This window comes from Meleagris gallopavo, chromosome 6 (genome assembly GCF_000146605.3).
Source record: "Meleagris gallopavo isolate NT-WF06-2002-E0010 breed Aviagen turkey brand Nicholas breeding stock chromosome 6, Turkey_5.1, whole genome shotgun sequence".
In the NCBI taxonomy this organism is placed as follows: domain Eukaryota; kingdom Metazoa; phylum Chordata; class Aves; order Galliformes; family Phasianidae; genus Meleagris; species Meleagris gallopavo.
The window spans coordinates 11,998,759-12,018,150 of record NC_015016.2 but is presented as its reverse complement, the minus strand read 5'-3'; the positions used below and the strand labels follow the sequence as shown (position 1 = coordinate 12,018,150).

Below are 19,392 nucleotides of genomic sequence, written 5' to 3'. Positions count from 1 at the left end.
AAGAGAGACTCGGGCAGAAAAAAGTTAAAAGTATCCTAAGTCCATTACTGAAATGGTTATAGTTTGAAGATTCAGTATTAAGCATGAGGCAGTGTAAGTAAAATTGACATAGAATAGCCAACTTCAACTTTATTGCAACAGTAGCACAACAGGTTAAATTTAATGATGTTTGATAAACCACATACAACTTAAGTCTGCAACTTCTAATTCTGCCACACTGAGTTAGGACAATTTTTGTAGAATTCCATTGTTTTATGGTAGAATTTTACATTTACACTTAAGATTTTTGAAATCCTTTCTTCAGTGCTCTTAATGCTTTCATGATAGAAAGTGAAGCTGGAAATAATCAGTATTATTCATAGTGCAAGTCTTAAAATATTTCATGGGAATATGGAAACACGGTTACATTCACTTTCCCAGATTCATTCTAAGGAGTTAAACTGCTCTGCCCAAGTTTGCTTTGAAGTGGTGAGACAACTGACAGTACTCTTAAAAATGGATGCATTGTTATTTTTAGTTGTGTTAGTTCTTGCAGTCTTCTCTGCCCTGTTGTTGTTTTTTAAAGGACAAGTAATTTTTATGTCCTGGAAACTGGGCCCCTTCTCTTAGTTCCTTTTTTTTTTTCTTTTGTATTGTATTCTGCTCTCTTTTGGCCCATTCTGAGTGAAGATTTGCCTTTTGCTTTTCCATCAGGCTTTTATCTGTGTGAAAATGACTATCCATCTATGTAAGAATTGCGTGCCGCTTCCTAAAAAGTATATCATCGATACTTGCTCAACATCTGCTACCAGACAATATGCATCTGATGTGATATTGTCTCCAGCAGATTGGTCTCTCAATAGAAGTGTAGCCTTTTAAAATTGTATTTCTACTCCTTGTGGTTTCTCTGGTAATGTTGAATGCAAACCATTGAAATAATGTCTTCTGAGTCAACAGAGCTTGTGGCTTACCTTAATGAGCAACCCTGAGGCCTCACATGCCAACATTAAAATGGCAGCTAAGACAAAGTTGCTTGATTTATACGTTACAATCCCCAGACTTGGTCTGCGCCTTACCTCTGGGAAATCAGAAGAGGAGTTTGAGAAGGGGAAGCATAGTTTTGTCCAGTAGACTATATAGGTCTGAGGAATATTTCAAGAGTACATAACCTGGGCAGTGTTCTGAAAGTTCAGACTGCGGCTGAGAAGCTGAGGCTCTTTGGAGAATAGTCTTTTTGACAGGTAGAAAGTATTTTAAAAGGGGTAGGTGGGGGAAAAGATTAATTCAGGTTGATAAAATACGATATGTCAAAGGAGAAATTGGACCCTTATCTGTCTTAGGGCTACAGAAGAAAGCAGGTAATTTTTGCTGTGTTAAAGAGGGACCCTTTTGTTGGTAGCTGGTAGAAGAGGAGAGGAATATTGGAAAAGATGGGGACAGGTCACTACCTGATAGGGACACTGTTGCTTTAGAAGAGCAGCCTTAACATGTACTTGCTAATAAACGAATGAGAAATCTGATGTCCAGCTCACTGCTAAAAAAGACCAGCATTTAAAACACAGTTATATCTCACTAAATAAAGTTGATCCTCTGCTCTTATGCTGAGCAGAAGTGTTCCTTATAAACCTTTTTGAAGACTAAATGTTGCCTTCAGCAATGACAAGTTATGCACTGTGGAGACAGGAAAGTTTCAGCATTGTAATACTTTTGTCATCCTGCTTAGTGTTTTTCCCCTGAGCCCTTTGCTCCCAGGTGCATTGTAACTGCTGTAATTACAACTGTAATAAACTCTGTTGAAGCACAGTGTCTGTTACTTCCAGGTAGGCTACTTTGGGGCAGTGCTGATTGCAGTGTAGCTTTTTTTTTTTTTTCTTGCCTATACAGGGCACCACTTCAGTAGCTCCTGGTGTGAGAGGCAGAAGTTGCAGGCAGATACAGTTATTGAGTAGTTTGGATGTGAGAGCTAAACTTAGAAGACAGTATTCACTGAGGTATGCATGCTGTTGGAGCAAGTGAGTGCATCCATTCCAGTGCTTCTAGTTCAGGATGCAGGTAAGCTTAGAGGGGAGTATTGCATTTGAAAGAAGTGAGTCTGCTCTTAATTATTAATTCTCAAAACAGTTTTCTTCCTCTTAAAGCATAAGATACTTTCTAGCTGTGCTTCTGCAGATTGCATATGATTAGTTTCTCTTTTTCAAATTGTTGTATTTTCTCAAAGAGTTCATCTCATTTTTATTATCTTTGCTTTGTAGTGAAGCATTTGGTGGCATGCTTTTCTGCTTGTGTGTGGGCTTCTTGTGAAACACCTTCTGCTTGCTTTATAAGCTCAGTTTCTCATTCAGTGCTTGACTTCAAAGATACTTGCTAAACTAATTTCCTTCCTCCTCCTTCCTCTTTCCTCACTGGGATTTTTAAGGAACTCTATGGCTGTGAATCCCTAATGCTTTGTAAGAAGGGGGAAAATAACTGCAGTCCCTGGTACTTCAGAATTGCTGTGCTTTAGTAGGATATCTAGAATGTACCACAGCTATGAGGTGCATTAAAGCAGGGCAGGTATGGGGCAGGAGAAACTGTTGGGTGTGTGAGAGAGGTTTTTAAAGTTCTTTTTAAGCTTTTTTTCCAGTTCTAGTCTCCTGTGATAAGCTAACAGCTATAATCAAGGTTCTGCCTAGATATTACGAAGCACTTATCTGTTGTGTGGATGACAAAGTGCTGGCACCGATATCCTGTAGAGGTTGTGGAGTTACCTCTCTGGAGATCCTAAAAATCCTGGACGTGGCCCTGGGCACCCTGCTCTGGATGGCTCTTCTTGAGCAAGGGGTGGAACAGGTAGAACCAGAAGTCCCTGCCAACCTCAGCTGTTCTGAGATTCTGTGAAGGCTACAAGTCATATTCACAGAGGCTAGTGTGAATTTTATTTTTGCATCTCAACAGTTTAGCAGTTTACTTCCAAAACCATCTTGTACAAGGCAAACCTGACTGTATTGTGTTTCATGCTGGAACTGAGTCAACAGTAATAGTTTTTGTGCCTGATGAGTGTGGGTTAGTGCTTTATGTACAACTTTATTATAAGAAAAATAATTACTTTAATCATAGTCTCAAATATGCATGGAAAAGCCATCAATTATCCATTGATAAGGCTGTGTTTAATATGGGGAACGTGAAAGGCTGTTGCTGTTCAGTTGCTAAGAGTAGGTTGTATAGCACATGGTCTTGATGTTATTTCCTGTGTATTTTTTCTTGTACAAGGCAAAACAGTTTTTGATTGAAATTACTTTCCTGTTGGCTGGACTATAGGTGACCCAGAAATAGATTCTTCTGTTGAGGCATAACTTAGTTTTCTTTATGGGGTTTTGTTGCACTTTCTGGGACAGACGTGTGTTGTTATATTCATGTGTACTTGTATCATCACACTAGTACATAAAAACCCCTCTCTACTTCTTACACATCAAAAAATTTCCAAATATTGACTGTATCTCTTCCACACAGAAGAGAAAATAGCAAATCCTGCTCGTTCTCCCAGAGGAATGTAGTACCAGACATGGGGACATCCTGGATCCTGGAATTGCTGTTATTAAGAGCTAATATGAAATCTAAAAAGCAGCTTTTTTTTCATGTTCATTCTTATTTCTGATCACTTTCTAAGGTGTTGACAGTATATTGGCAAAGCCTACGTTCATTGTTCTTGCTGCACATGCACCATCTAACTGATCTGCATGTGCTAGTGGCCCTGTATTTTGGCTGCCTGGTGCCATGTTACATGAAACTGCCTGCCATTGTTTGGATTGCCTGCGGGTCAGCTGCTGTCCTTACTGAACTGCTCTCTGTCCAAAAATACAAGCAGGCACAAGTCTCAAGCAGAGAAAGAAGAAAACCGTGAATACGTCAATCAAATAAAACTCAGTAGCCTTATTCTTACGTGGAAAGTGCCCTGAAAATTCAGGGGAGTAAGTACCAGTGATATGAATGGAGAAGAACTCAATCGATACTGAATGGAAGAAAAACGTAAAGTTCCAGGATGATTAAGTCAGTAATCCACAGTGCATTCTTGCAAGTTAATAGTATGTCTAAGAAGCTGCTCTTAATGTTTATTTATCCACAGATTGTTTTGGGTTTGTAAATGGCAAATAAAGATATGACTATTGTTTATGGAAATAAAATGGCATATCTCAAGCTGTTGCATAAAAAGTAGCACATAAAAAGAGCAAGGAATGTGGACAAAAGAGGGCTGTGGTCATCTGGAGTAAATTAAAGAAAAAGGAGAGGCCTTTGTTCTTACTATTGTGAAGTTCAGGAAGACTAAATAAAAAAAAAATGAAAACTGTATAGAGCAAAATCTGATCATCAAATACTATAAGAGTGATAAAACACATGGTAGTTAAGGGATTTTGTATTTTTGTCTTTATTTTTGGCATGCCCTCCTACAATCTTATTTGTGAGGACAGTTCATTAGTGTGTTGTAGAGCAGCTTTATAATGTGATGTCCAAATAAGAATGAAAGGAAACAAGGCAAACAAAGTCTTCTAGCTGAAGGCTAGACTCCTCGATGCTTGCATGTACCCTTTGTCCTCTCTTTTTTCCCCTCAGAAAATAAATGAAGCTTCAGAAGCCATTGCCTTCAGCAGTCTGTCGTCTGAGCTGCTCATATGAGTGCTTCTTAGTTAAACCAAGCTAGGCTAGTGGAGGTCTATTACTCATTTTAAGATGTGTTGTTTAAGCAAACACTAACTAGAAGGTGGTGTAGTCTCGTGTAGGGATAGAGGGTGAGCATAGGCTATGTCAGGCAGCTCAGCTCCAGATCAAAAAGGATGCATATTTGTGCTTTGAACCACATGTTAAAATACTACTTATAACCTCAGTTCTGATGGCAAATCAGCTGTTGGTCCTGTTTCATAGACTGCTCAAAGATTTTTGGTTGGAAGGCTGTTATGAAAGGATAGATATCAGAAGGATTTCCAAAGCGTAGCTAAATCCTGAAACGTACTCCTTCCCCTGCGGCAAATGATCTCTCCTTGCAGTAATTACAGTATGGGAATGCATCAGTTTCAAAAGGAAGGAGGAAGTTTGTGAAGCTAGATGAATGAGAAGTGGCAGAACATAGTTGTATAAACTTGGAATTGAAACAGGAAGCCTATGGGGATCAGCTACGGGCATGGAACACTGCGTTACAATGGCAAGAAAAGAATTCTAGTTATCTGATTATCAAAGTAACCATCAACATTATTTACATATACAGGTGTCTGAGGACTTGACACCCAAATTTGGACAGAGCATTAGTTGACATAAACGTAGTACAAAGAAGTCCCTATGTAAGTTGCTATAAGTAAAAGTCATAGAAATAATCTTAAAGTAGCTGAGATTTTGCTACTATCAAGCTGATGGAGTTACTCATATTAAAAGATGCATTTGTCAGGGAGCAATTACTGACCTACCCACAAGGCTGTGGAAGTTGCTACCAGTTGGCTCTGATTAGGCTCTTACCCCACAGAAGTAGAAACAATTAGGGATGGACTTGGTGAGGGTAACATTGTAGGGATTCTGATGAGAAGTACAGAATCAAGCATGGTATTTCAGCGAGGCCGTGGCTCTGTACAACGTGCTGTGTTCTTTGGAGTCTGCATCAAAGCTGTGCCTCTTCGTGGTCTTCAGGAGCTCTGTTGTTACCTTGTGGAAGAAATGTGATCCTGAGGGATTTTGTTTTTCAGGTGTTTCATGGCATACTGCTATTACTCCTGATACTTTCCTTCAGTTCTGCCTCTTTATTAGTTTAGAGTAGATACAAGGAAAAAGCTTTTTTACAATAGGAGTGATGATGAGGCACTGGCACAGGTTGCCCAGAGAGGTGGTGGATGCCCCATCCCTGAAGACACCCAAGGCTGGATGGGGCTCTGAGCACCTGATCTAGTGTAGGTGTCCATGTTCATTGCTGGAGGGTTGGGCCAGGTGGCCTTTAAGGGTTCTTTCCAACTCAAACCATTCTGTGATTCTATTTGAATAGGTGTAGCGTAGCACACAGAAGTTTCCCCAGATGAATAATCTCCATGCTGAAATAGAGTACCAAGAAAACGTTTTCATGTTCAACAGTGTTCTTCTTCAGAACCGAAAAAAAGTAAATCTTAGAAAATACACTGATGTATGGTTGGGACTTTTTGCCATATGCTGGGCAGGATGATGAGGTTTACAGTTTTCTAATCACCTGCATTTATGGCTGGATGTGTCTCCAAGTCTTGTTTTTCCCGTTCACTCCCACGACTGGGTAAGGCGCTTGCATGTTTGCTCCCCACCCTGTTTTTATTTCAGTGGGGAGGGTGATGCCTGCTTCTGCATTGCCAGCGAGCTGTCACTCTGCGTACTGCTCAGCTGCAGTGCAGAGGATGTCAGTGTTACGTTATCCTTCTTGCACTGTTTGTTCCCTGATAAACATCTCTAGAATTGAGATTCACAATAAGCGAAAGATACTTATGAGAAATAAACAGGGAATATGGTGGGAATCTCCTATGAGTGTGGTTTTTTGTTTTTTTTTCAAATATGGTTTTTGCAGGAAGAATAGAATATAGAATGACTTTGTGATTGCTTATATTCTTGTGGTTCACAAAAGAGGTAATAGCTTTTCCAGATACTTTTCAGATAAAAGTTTAATTGCAATCCAAAATGGTGACGCAGGGTGCCCATCGAGTGCTTATTTCACAGTAAGACTTAGGTGAACAAGATATTTTATGTATTCATTATGTCTAAATAAAAGCTCTTTTGTTTTTTATTTTTTAAGCAGTATGGAAATTAAAGGACTGGGGGAAGGCAGATCAGTTCTTCATTGCAAGATTAAAGTAAATCAAACCCATCGCTCTACATGCAGCAAAGAAAGTAGCAGGGCTGGTTTGACAACTCCGATATAATTGGATATTATTTTGCTCTTTAATACTAAGCCTAATGAATTTAAGGCTTGACATTAATTAATCTTTCAAGATTCCATCAAGGGAATGTACAAGTTATGCAGATCGAATGCTATGATGACAATTAAAGCAGACAGAATCCAGTTTTGTGGTCAACATGTAAAGTGTGGGAGCATCTAGTAACTGTCCACTTTATACCTTAGTCACTCTGTGCTAGTGTACAAGGTTGAAATCATCAGAAGGTGTTTCTCCATATTTTTTTACATAGGGTGTAGCAAAGGCTTAAATTCTCCTTTTTATATTTTTAAGAATCTTTACCTTGCGATACTTTGAACATGGAGTAAATTATGAACCTTGAAATGGTCACAGATGTGGAAAACAAAGACTAAACAGTTACTTTATTTTTTCAATATTTGTTTTATACTACATATCTGTAGTAAGTATTTGTGTAATTAGACAAGAAACAAATGCACTGTGTACTTATTATACCATCTTTTCACTGAACTCAGAGTGCTTACTTCCATGTGCACTTTGCCAGATAAATATTTACATACATTTTGTCATCATGTTTTGTTTAAGCCACTGTGGGAAGAGATTAATAGAATATTCCCCTTTCACAGAATCTGCTTGCTCATATAATTGAATGGACTATTCCAAAGTTTGCAGTTTTGAAGCATTTCAGCCCCAAAGGGAACTTCTATAAAATACTGACTTCTGCATTCAAAGAAAATGGCCATAGCAGTCCTAGATAAAACGTTACTGTAGCTGTACCAGAAGTGTGGATAATAGTCTTGGTCAGAGGTTTTGTAGTGAAAGTAACATGCAATGTGCTGTCTTTTTCCAGTAGGCTTCCTCAGAATCTTTCATGAGTAGTCAGGCATTCTGTGGTAAACCACAGAAGAGAAACATTAAAATAATTAAGGAAGAGCATACAGAAATAAAACTGGCATTCATTGATTGTTCTTTTAATATGGAAATGCTTTTGTGCAGCAGCTGCCTGGTATTTCTGGGGGAGCTATGTGTTGGTTTCTTTTAAAATACTTACTTTTTCCTTGTTGAATGTTTTCTCAGACCTTAGTAACGTCCTGAATTCTGCTCCAAATATAAAGACCGTGAATGGAAAAGCTGAGAGTAGTGATAGTGGCGCAGAATCAGAAGAAGAAGGACTTCATGAAGAGGAAGAAAAAGAACTACAGCAAAATGTAAAGGGTATGTTTTCTACACTTAGACTATGTCTCTCTTGGAAACACTTCAGGAAACACTTCTTTACTGTGCAAGTGACGAAGCAGTGGCACAGGTTGCTCAGAGAGATTGTATCTCCTTGGAGATACTCAAAAGCTACCTAGGCATGGTTGCGGACACCGTGATGTGGGTGTCCCTGCTTGAACAAGAGTTGGACCAGATGGAATGAGAGGTCCCTGCCAACTTCAGACATGCTGTGATTCTTCCAGAGGTTTTTTTTCTATTTTTTTAACTGTATAAGTATCAGAAAAGCCCACAGGATTGTGAATGCTGTACTTGTTGTACTGCCATACATTTTTTGACTGCTAGAAAGTTGTGTCAGGGTGTTATCTAAGAATTGATAGAATATCATGTGTTGTTTTCCTTTTTGTTGCCAGTGCTACATGTAGCAGCTGTTAATAACAGTAGAATTGAAAATCACGTTTTTTCAGAGAAAGGAAAACAGAACTTGCAATGCCATTCATTTTGGGGGCTCATATGGGTTTTGAGTAGTAGCAGTGTCGAGTGAAAACCAAATAAAATTACACATTTAGAATTCTATGCAGTTCTTTTTCCTTCCAAGGACATTAGGATAATTATTTAATTTGTCAGAGGGACCTATGGTGGAATTGCTTAGTTACGTGTTAAACATCACCTGCTCTTTATGCAAGTTAAACTGTTACGTTAATACTTTTTTACAGTAACAGAACAATCCCTGCAAATGCAAACACAAAAATCTAGAAACATTTTTGTGTTTGTTCTGCATATACATTTTACATATAAACCATCAGAAAGTTATCTGCTTTAAGAACTGTGTTTTTAGCTGTTATATACCTGGCTTTCTATCTGCAAGGTTTTCCTGTTCTTTTACAGAATGTAAGAGTCTGAAAGCAGAATCATTAGCTGCTAAGGATATGGAAAATATTGTTGCTAATGACTGTTACAAGGACAGCTTTATCCCACATGTGCAGAATGGCATCCAGACCAAATCTGCCTTGAATGGCTTGAATGTGGAGGAAGAAATACAGAAGACAGAGCCAAGCCTAGAAATAGCTAATAACTGTGCTCACCAAGGTATTCTTCTTGCAAGATCAGGTGCTAATTTGCATATGTTTTTCTTGGAAATCTTAATCCTGGGATTCAAAAATGAGAAGTGGTATCTTCCAGTAGTACAAACGTGAAGAAAGAATACTAAGAAATTAAGCCAATTCTTAGCAGTTTAAAATAAGGTGCTTTGTTAAACATCTTTTACAGAAAAAAGGGTAAATTCAGAGGGAGGCTTAAATATACGGAAATGCAATTATCTTCTAAAATCATTGTATTATCTATGTATGTATTATTTGCATTTGAAAGCTAATTTGCCATTAAATGAAGATCATTAATATCTGTATTTGTCAAGGCTGAAATTTTGTGAATGTCAATTTATTGTAACTGATGTCCAAATCTACTAATTGAAAATCAATTGATGACTTTGTTCAAAACTACTTTATACTGAGATTAAGAAGGAGAATGAAACAAACAGACAAAAATTAAAATTTTGATCTTAGAACATAGAAATATCAGTTTGGTTTTCCCTTAGCAAATGCTTTGTATAATTTCTTTATTAATAGGATGACAACAGTAGATGAATAGGGCATGAACTGGAGCTCATCTAGATATTTTAACTCGTTGCTTTACTCTTTGCCAAGATTGACTCAGATTTACAAAGCAGGTGTGCATACTTCCTTCAAATACAGGTGCAAATGAGGAGAGCACTGAAGAGGTCTCAGGAACTCAGCACTTAACCAGTGATTCAGACAGTGAAGTTTATTGTGACTCGATGGAGCAACTTGGACTAGAAGAGGTAAGGGATTAATACTCCTATATGTAGTTTGAAGCTAATATGCCTGCTTTTAAATAGGTTCCTGTCTGTCAGGTGAACCTGGACATACAGAGGTGAATGAAATAATACACACATACCTTTCTTTTATTTGAATTATCATTTTGTGTTCTTTTTATTGTCAGGCTTTTACAGCTTGGTTAATACTGGTCCAACAGCCTCAACATTATTGCCCTCAGAGAATTTAGGGGAGGGGAAATGGTCCAAACCAGCAGTTCTTAGAAACATCTGTCAAAAAGAATGGTATGAAGAAAGTAAGGGTTGTATCCACAGGTAACAGGGTCTAGTAAGATATGTAGGGACCAGAATTCAGCTGACCCTCAGAATCATGAAGTATCTTTGTAGTGTGTGAATTTTTGTTCTCTTTTTCTGGCCTGATAAATCCTGCATTTGTTTCTTAGAATAAGTAAAGAGTAAGCCTGAGCAGGCAGCCTGTAGGCCAGTTGAAGAAAGTGGCCTAGATCTATAGAAATCTCTAGGGAGATGATGATTTGTGGGTGTTCTTGTACTCTCTTCAGCCATAACATGCATTTTTGATTTCCATGTAAAAGGTGGGCACCAACTGTACTGGCTTAGTTATCACTGAACTGTTGCTTGTGTTAACTGTGGTTGTAGTTGAATTCCTGGTTTGGACCTCTTTTGGAGATCCAGTTTCAGTGTAGGCTTGGCAAAGTGTACTCGAACACTTAGCTTCCTGATTCAGGGGAGGAGTATGTGAATGGTGCTCTGGATCAAAAAGGCCTGCAAGCACTGCATGTTTCATTGTTTTCTTTCCATCTGTTTCCTTTTAGCAAATCCGAATTCTATGCAGCAGCGAAAGCTATTGCAAAAGGTGATTTGGTAGAAATGCTTCGAGCTGTTTTTTATGTAGGCTGTTTCCCAATTGTCTTGTGTATTGTTTGAACTTGTTTAAGGCTCTTTCGTGGGCGTGGGTGGATAGGTATCAATTTCCCAACTTGAATGTGAAGTTTAGTTCAGATAGGTGTGTATAGAAATAAGTATAGAAGTACAACTACAGACTGACTAAAATGAGAACACGTTCACTCAAATTAAATATTGCAAAAGGTGTAGCAAATACTCAATATTCAGTTCTGATGATGCAGGTTTATGATCTGTATTTGACAAACAGGATTTTTGGCAGCAGTTTCCATTTCTTTTCCTCCTCTTTTTTGCTGTTTTTCCGTTTTCATGGAGTTACCTCCAGCTAGCTGAGCTCCCCAGTCTGCTTCAACATGTAATTGTGCTCATACTTTGTCCTTTCACTGAACAAAGGATGCTTGTAGCACTTTAAGGCAGTCCTCTTGCAGGATGTGTAATTGTGACCCGGTCAGTGTTCATGTCAGCTATTTTTGATGTCTTTCTGCAGTATTGCAGATTTTGAATGAAAAACTTGGTAGAATTTACTTTTATTTGTGAAAAATACAGGGTGCAGTCTAGCAATATTGAGCAGATTGATAATAAATACTGTGATTTCTTTGCAGTGAGTGTAAGCACTGCTAGTCCAAGGTTGCTAATAGCACATGGCTTTTGACAGTCTGGTTCACCAGTTAGTTTAGGATACTTCTTTACTGTCTGGTAGGCAAAAGCAAAGGAAAACCGAACATTCTGAGGTCTTCCAAAGGTTCAATGAGTGTATGAGAGTATGCTGAAAATGTCTAAAGTAATTCCAAGTAGTTCAGTGTTTTGAGAATATTTGTCTCAAGTGAATGTCTAACCTTTTTGATTTGGGAAGAATGTTTGGGCACCAGTAAGCACATTCCATAGCAAAACAAACGTTCCTGTTAAAAGTCATAATACAGAGCAAGCTGCTTTCTTAAAGTGAAAGAAAATATGCTGCTTCTTCCTTTTTATTGGTTAACTGTTACATTTTACAGCCTCTAATTACTTGTTAATGTTAATTTGTAGCCCTCGGAGATCATCACGTCAGCTAAAGGATCTTTAAAGCGTTCATCCCATTTCTTGGATGTAGATCACCATCCTCTATTAGAAAATACTGATCTTCCAAGGCATGCTTGCACAACTGCTGGGAATCTGCAGCTTGGAAATGCTGTAGAAGGAGCAGTTCAAGAAAAAGGTGAAGTCAAGTGTGGAGGAGAAGATGGCAAAGCCAGTAATGGGGCTCCTCACAAGGAGAAAAAGGATGGAGAAAAAGCAGATTTCTATGGTGTCAGAAGAGGGAGAGGTACTGTGCATAGCTTTTGTATTTTCTACTCTGCTCATGGCTGTAAATGATAGGAGACTAAGAAGCACTGGTCAGCCTTGTTCAGTAAGACAGTCCCACTATACAATGCCTCTGCCCTTCACAGTAAAAATAGCTAATAAAATGTGGGTGGGTGGTGATGAGTTTTGTGTTCAAAGTATTTAATTCATTCATAGTAATCATTACAGAATAATTTTATTGTGTTATGGAGATCTTTAATAAGTGAATCGGCTGCTTCAGTTTTGGCTGACCTTAAAATCCAGCTGTTGTCTGTAGCACCCACCCTTCTAAAGTATAATCTTCAAAACCCATCTGTGCATGCAAAAAATTTCTTTACAAGTTGCGTATTTGTTTTTAAATGCATGCCTATTTATACCTCTGTTTGAAACCAGGGAACCTCTTGGAAAGGTATCGATTACACATTGTTTTCTATATAATTGGGGTATTAGCCACACCTTTTATTTATGCTGATGCTATCTGTTCTGGTTGTTAAAACACAAAGCGTTTCATTTATTTATACCATGTCTTTTTGTATGGCATCAAATGGCAAAATTAAAAAGAAGATTTTAAAAGAGCACTTATGTTGTAAACTATTCTAAAGAACATATTGCAGGGCTGCACATTAGTTTAACCGTATCCCCTTTTTTCTTGTTTGACTTAGTTTGCTGCAAGCAGACAGAAGCACATTCGGTCATCTGTGTATAGTTAAGGGAATGCGATAGGTGAAGGTTCTGTTACATGAGACTTCATGTAGGGGAAACATCTCAAACGCTGTTGCAGGAACCTCCCGGCACTTTTGAGCTGCCTGAATAAAGCACTCAAGTGGGGTGGAAGAAGATTGAACAAGTGTTCGTAACAAACATTTTCAATAGAGCTGGTAGCCCATTCTGTGTTTTAAGCATCTGTTTCTTCCTTCCCAACGTAGGGCACAGACTTCATCCTTTAGGAGACGGTTCGCAAGGTGGACAGATGGGTAATGGAGGGGATGGAGAGCGCTGGGGATCAGACAGAGGCCCGCGGGGCAGCCTCAGTGAGCAGATCGCCGTAGTGCTGATGCGGTTGCAAGAAGACATGCAGAATGTCCTGCAGAGGTTGCATATGCTGGAGGCAGTTACAGCATCACAGGTACACACTGAAGCAATTTGATTATATTTTTGTTAAATCTCCTTGAATATCCTTATGCTTTCAGGTTTAAACAATGTTTTCTTAAACTGTAAATAAATTTGTTATATTCTGTAGTTTGTTTCAACTTAGAATTTCTTTTTGTTACCTAATCTCATGAACACAATTCAGGACTGTTGTACCTGTGAACAAAACCATGCATATTAACTTAGATATTAAGCATACATTATTGTGCTCATTTCTATTATACAACTAATCTCAGCCATCGTTATCAGTACACATTATGCAGTCGTGACAGAGATATTCCATGGTTAATGATAGTAATATGGGATCCCATGTGTCTTTGTCAGTAGATTTCAATGCATTTTCAAAGGAAATAAAATTATCTTAATTTCCCAGATTGGTAAATGTTTGCAGGCAGAAATTCTGAGTCCATTATTCAGCTATTCATAGCATTCTTTTCCTTCAAAGCAATCCAACTCTTTTGGAGTTTCACATCGTGTATACAAGACAAGCAGAAGTCTTAAGAGTGTAGATATTTGTTGATGTAGTGTTTCTTTTTCTTTCCATTTCAGTGGAAATACTGCTACACTTAGTAGTGTATGCAGGATAGAATGTGATAGAACTATATTCAACCAGCAGTCAGAAATACTTGGTTCTCTTTGTCATGTTGATATTTGATCTGCCTGAGCATTGTAGAGCCATGTCAGTAAGTGTCCTATGAGATGCACACACCCCAAATCTAAGGTAGCCAAGGAAGAGGATTTCTTAAAACTGTAATTTTGCTTCAGCTTAGCTGTTCAAGAATCTGGTGTTTGCACACAGATTAATTTTTTTCTTTCTTTTTACTAAAGCAATACCTGAAGAATGAGTCAAAGATTTTCCCCCAGCAGTTCACGCTGTGCTTTCATTTTCTGAGGAGCAATAAGGTCAAGAAGCTTCTGATTCACACATTCATTAGGAAAAGCCTAGAAAGCTGACTTTTTTATTCCTGTGAAAGCACCACAACAGTATGTGGGAAAAGGCTTGAAGTATTTCTGGTACTTCTCTTTCTCTGTATTGGCTATAAGATTTTGGATGGATTCCTTGGTTAGACTGTATAGCTATAGCTCAGGGTACACTGAAAGAATGCTTCTTGCCTTTATTACAGACCAGTGTTTAAATACTTCATTATGCAAGTTAATTTGCTAGAGTTTCATCTCTGGGTTATTGCAGCTGCTGGATTTGGACCAGAGATGAAGAAGTTGCATAGGCAGGGGGAGCCTTGAAAAACTGTAGAGAGGTTCAGTCAGTGATACTGATTCATATTTTAACACACAGAAATGTGATAAAAATGCTCTGAAGTTTAATGGAAGCATGAGAGGTTAAGTTGGAACCAAGTGGTGGAAGGTGGGTTGCGTTGAGTGTAGTACTGCTTTTTAACAACGTCAAGAAAAGCTTCCTTTCTTTTTAAGTACTGTTCCTCAAGCTGTCATACAAACAGACTGCAAAGCCACCATGAAGAACTAAATATTCTTATTTAGTGAAGCAGAAATAGTGTAATTGTTGTTTTCTTTTTGACACTTATGAGGTCTTTGTTTGTATTTAAAGGCAAGATCTGCAACACTACAGTCAAATTATCCACCCGCCTCCTCTGTTAAGGTAAATCCTGTTTTTTCCATTTGCAAAAAGCAGCGTGAAAGGATGAGATGAGTATTTTATATCTGGCTTTTTTTGTATGTGCTTTTCATGTTGTCTCTTCCTTGATGAAGTGATATAAAAATAATTTGTTCCTGAAAAGATTATTGAATAGACAAATATTTTTTTTTTATGGTCTTACCGTTTTTTTCTACCTTGGTACTGTAGCCTTGGAAGCATTTATGAAGTACAGAGGTTGTGTTGTATATGCATGTGCAGGTTGCTGACACTACTCTTTTCTGTTTTCTTTAGAAACCATCATGGTGGCCCTTTGAAATTTCTCCTGGTGTTTTAGCTTTTGCTATTGTATGGCCATTTATTGCCCAGTGGCTGGTGCACGTATATCTTCAAAGAAAGCGAAGGTAAAGATGTGCATATGTGGGTCATATATACTTTCCTTCATCTGTTGATGATCAGTATGAAGTAGGTTATTTAGACATAAAAAGAACTGCCTTCGCACATAAGAATAATGCAAGAGCATGCACGTATGTCTGAACCATGAGTTCCATATCAGAACGGGGAGCTTGATAGGTCCTGTTTATTTAAGTTGCTTTTTTCAGGACATCTTGCTTAATGATTTCTTACCTGTATCGGGAACTCCTAGCTCTGACAATAGAAAGCTAAAGCAGATTGTACAGTAGGGTCTGTGATACGGTGACCTTCAGAAGGTGTGTGGTTTATTCCCCAAAACTCAAGACAAATGCTCAACAAGAGATGCTGGAAGCTAGGAATGCCTTCCAGTAGCTGGGACTTACTTCTAGGAAGAGACATGAAGAGAAAATGTCTCAGTGTTAGAAACTGTTGGTAAATATGATTCTTTATGTAGTAAAGTGCTCAGTAGAGACAATTTAGGTTAAATCCGTGAAGTGATGCAGAAGAGCAATTCCAGAGAGTATACAAAAGTAGTTAAGGCTGGATACCTTGGAGGTGTGTCCATGACATTCTGTGACCCCGCCACTCCCAATTTCCTCCTGAGCCATTTTCTTGCTAGGCTCCCTACTTACCTTGTGCCATGAGACAACTATGTCCTGTTAAATACATTATGAGTCTCATGTCACCTATTTCTTACTTTACATTTACAAGCAACTTGCAATGGTGTTTTTGTAACGTCTACTTCGGCTTCCTTTAGATGAAGGACAGCTGTATTCTCACCTTGCTTTTTCTCAACTTTTTAATCATCTGAATATCAAATCGGTGTTCCCTGGTTACTACATACTTTGCACCTGACTGTTAATATTGTGTGCTCTTACCTTTTAGTCCTAAGCTTTTTCTTTTCTGTCAGTCTGCAGAGAATTAGCTTAAATTGTAACTTCTTAATTATTGAAGGTTTTCATAGCATAGTGTTCTCTTGAATGGTAAAATCACAGGATCCCAGCATGGCTGAGGCTGGCAGAGACCCCTGGGTCTGCCTGACCCAACCCCCTTCAAGCAAGGACACCCACAGCAGGGTGCCCAGGCCCACGTCCAGACTGCTTCTGAAGATCTTCAGGGAGGACACTCCACTTCCTCTGGGCAGCCTGTGCCAGAGCTGTGTCACCCTGACAGCAAAAGGCTGTATCCTGATGTTGGTATGGAACATCTTGTGTTTCACTTTATGCCTTGCCTTGGCGCTGGGCACCACTGAGGTGAACCCACCCTCTTGGCATCCTCCCTTCAGATCTCCCCTGAGCCTCCTCTTCTCCAGGCTGAACAGTCCCAGCTTTCTCAGCCTTTCCTTACAGAAGAGACGCTCCTTTCTCTTCTGTTTGTGAAGGAACGTTCCTATGTTTGAAGACTGTTTCTGCATCACCTTTCCATCGGGAGTTTCATCTCCTTTAGCTAAGGGGAGGAGGTTGGTCAGTACACTCAGAGATGAAATGAAACAAAATTCCCTCTCTGTTGTCACAGTGCCAGTCTCAGCGTGTACTCTTGGAAGGTGCGTAAGCTTTTAGGCAATAGCTGCGTACACAGTGCATATATTGACCATATCGTATACGTTTGATTTTAAAATATGTATGCTGCCCTAGAGCAGATGCCAGGTGTCTCTGCTACTCTGTGAGGTAACTCAGCATTAAACTGTGGAGCAGATTCCATGGAAGGAGCGATGAGAAAGCCTTCTCCAGTCTGCACGAGCTTTGTGCCTCGCTCGTGCCCCTGGGGAGGGGTATCTCAGCTTGCTCTCAGCACTTGGAAAGCAGCTCATGAATGCAAAGTGCTGATGTGATCTGGTGCTGTCATGCTGTCACCCACCCTCCTTTACCACAAGCTCCTCTCCTGTACTCCAGGAGACTATAATAATTAATGTGACCTGCAGGTCAGAATCCCTAGTGGTATTTTATATACTTCGTCTAAGTTCTGCCAGTTCTGTCAAATTACATGTTGTTCCCTAACTTAAGAAGGCATCCAAAGAGGGCCACAAAAATGATGCAAGGGATGGAACTGCTTCCCTATGGGAGCTGGGGCTGTGCAGCTTGGAGAGAAGGCTCTGGGGAACCTGGGAGCAGCCTGTCAGTATCTAAGGGGGGTTGTAAGAAAGAAGGGGACAGACTCTTTAGGAGGGACTGCTGTGATAGGACAAGGGGAAGTGCTTTCAAACTTAAAGAGGGGTGATTTGGGTTGGATATAAGGAAGAGGGTTTTTTCACTAAGGGTGTGAGGCACTGGTGCAGGTTGCCCAGGGAGGTGGTGGATGCCCCATCCCTGGGGACATTCCACTGTCAGGCTGGATGGGACTCTGAGCACCTGATCTTGTGTAGGTGTCCATGTTCATTGCAGGGGAGTTGGACCCGATGACCTTTAAGGGTCCTTTCCAATCAAACCATTCTGTGATTCCATGAATCTAAGGCAAATGTTCAGGAACCTTGAATCAGTGTTGTATTTTAAAGGACTAATAATCTTTCTTTCATGTGTAACCTTAATCCATTTCAATATTTAGACAAATGAAAAACTGTGTTATGTGATAGTACATTAACCTAGATTATTTGTTTCCTCTTCTAGAAAGCTGAACTGAGAATTCATGATGTTGTTTAAGACTGCTAGAAGAAGGTGGCCCTGGGAAGTGAAGGAATTCTGAATTCTTAAGAGAACCTCAGGATTTGGGATAATGTTCCTTTCGTTATAGTAATATTTGTTCTACCTTTGAGCTGAACATTTAAGGACTAACAGCACTGATACTTGAATGATTTGCTGCTCCTAGGTTACAAATAAAATCTAATCATTTCATCCTTAAATCCACATGAACATTATTTTGGAACCTGGTTGTGGATGGGCCTTTAGGAATTACTAGTCTTGCTGATGCCAGATAACAGAGAAAATATCATCTTTGTAAAAGAAAAAGCAAAAAATATGTAAAGCTGTCACTTTAATATAGAAATAAGGTTACAGTGAAAATATCCCTACCTGTTTTTCCACGGGTTTATGTACTATGAGATGAAAGCACTAATGAAGTATGAATTAATACCTTGTAAACTATTGAAAAAGACAGTGTAGCTCTTAGGAATTCAACTGGTTGTTTTTGCTGCTAAACTGGTGTGGGACAACTTTCCTTGTAAACTGTTCAGAAGTGAAGTGGGAAGCTTTGGTTATCCTTCAGGTTCGTAAATGAGATATTACAAGTGGTAAACATCCTGAAAGTTAGAGCCCTTAGTAACATAGGACTGTGAAATATGTATTTGTAAGTAGGTGTGATCCCTCCAAAGCAAGGGATCCATCTGAAAAGGCTGCACCTTATATTTTTAATGTTGATTGATAGCTATATTCTTGTTGGCTACAGCTTGTTGTAATTGAAACCCATACTTGAGGCACAAGGTGCTTTTAAGAAGAAAGCAAGCTCGCTCTGTTAGTATATCTCTGAGATTTGACAAAGCTCTGTGCATTGCAAGTTTTCTTTTGTCAGTTTATGTCAAATTAAAATAAGAGCTCCTATCCCTCATCTGTTGTGCACTCTTCCCCACTTGCACTAGGAAAAATGTTTGTTTTGGTATTCCTTTCTCTCCTATCCTTCTGGTTTCTTAGAGAACAAAACAAACTAATTTTGGTGCCGATTCCATTTCTTTCATGGAGGATTTACTAACCAAGATACAGCTAGAGGTGTGCATGCGTAGGTAGGTAAACATGTATGTCAGTCTTAATTTCTGGGAAATGGAAGTGTACTAAAATTAATTAGAAAACAAAGACACTTCTTTGCTATAAAGAATTAAATTATCTCACAACCTGTGCATAAGATTTGAATCTTAGAAATTCACCATATTATTGATGCACTTTCATTCTCCATCCACACCAAATATTACAGATTACTGAGGAAAGCTCTTTTCTGCCCTTCCTGGAAATCTTTTATAGTTTGAAAAGCATTTTTCATACAGGCTATATTGTAAAAAATGTAATCACAGAATTCAATGTTTGTCTTACTGGGGCAATTTTAATCTTGTTTTAAGCCCCTTTTTTTTT

The 19,392-nt window shown here is 38.9% G+C and overlaps 1 protein-coding gene across 2 annotated transcripts; it reads left to right on the top strand.

The window, feature by feature from the left end:
- Positions 1-1,871: 1,871 nt before the first annotated feature.
- ACBD5 (acyl-CoA binding domain containing 5) lies at positions 1,872-18,877 on the top strand. 2 transcript variants are annotated; one of them, XR_002115826.2, is made up of 10 exons: positions 1,872-2,031; positions 7,941-8,078; positions 8,964-9,164; positions 9,827-9,933; positions 11,875-12,151; positions 13,095-13,294; positions 14,882-14,932; positions 15,221-15,330; positions 16,336-16,536; positions 17,944-18,877. XR_002115826.2 is itself a non-coding variant. In XM_010712510.3 (9 exons), exons 1-9 carry the CDS (start codon positions 1,977-1,979, stop codon positions 17,954-17,956), a joined length of 1,152 nt encoding a protein of 383 aa, XP_010710812.2. In that variant the 5' UTR covers positions 1,878-1,976; the 3' UTR covers positions 17,957-18,877. The 2 variants fall into 2 exon arrangements, 1 of the variants encoding a protein (XP_010710812.2); XM_010712510.3 differs by lacking the exon at positions 16,336-16,536 and having other exon boundaries at positions 1,878-2,031.
- Positions 18,878-19,392: the final 515 nt, after the last annotated feature.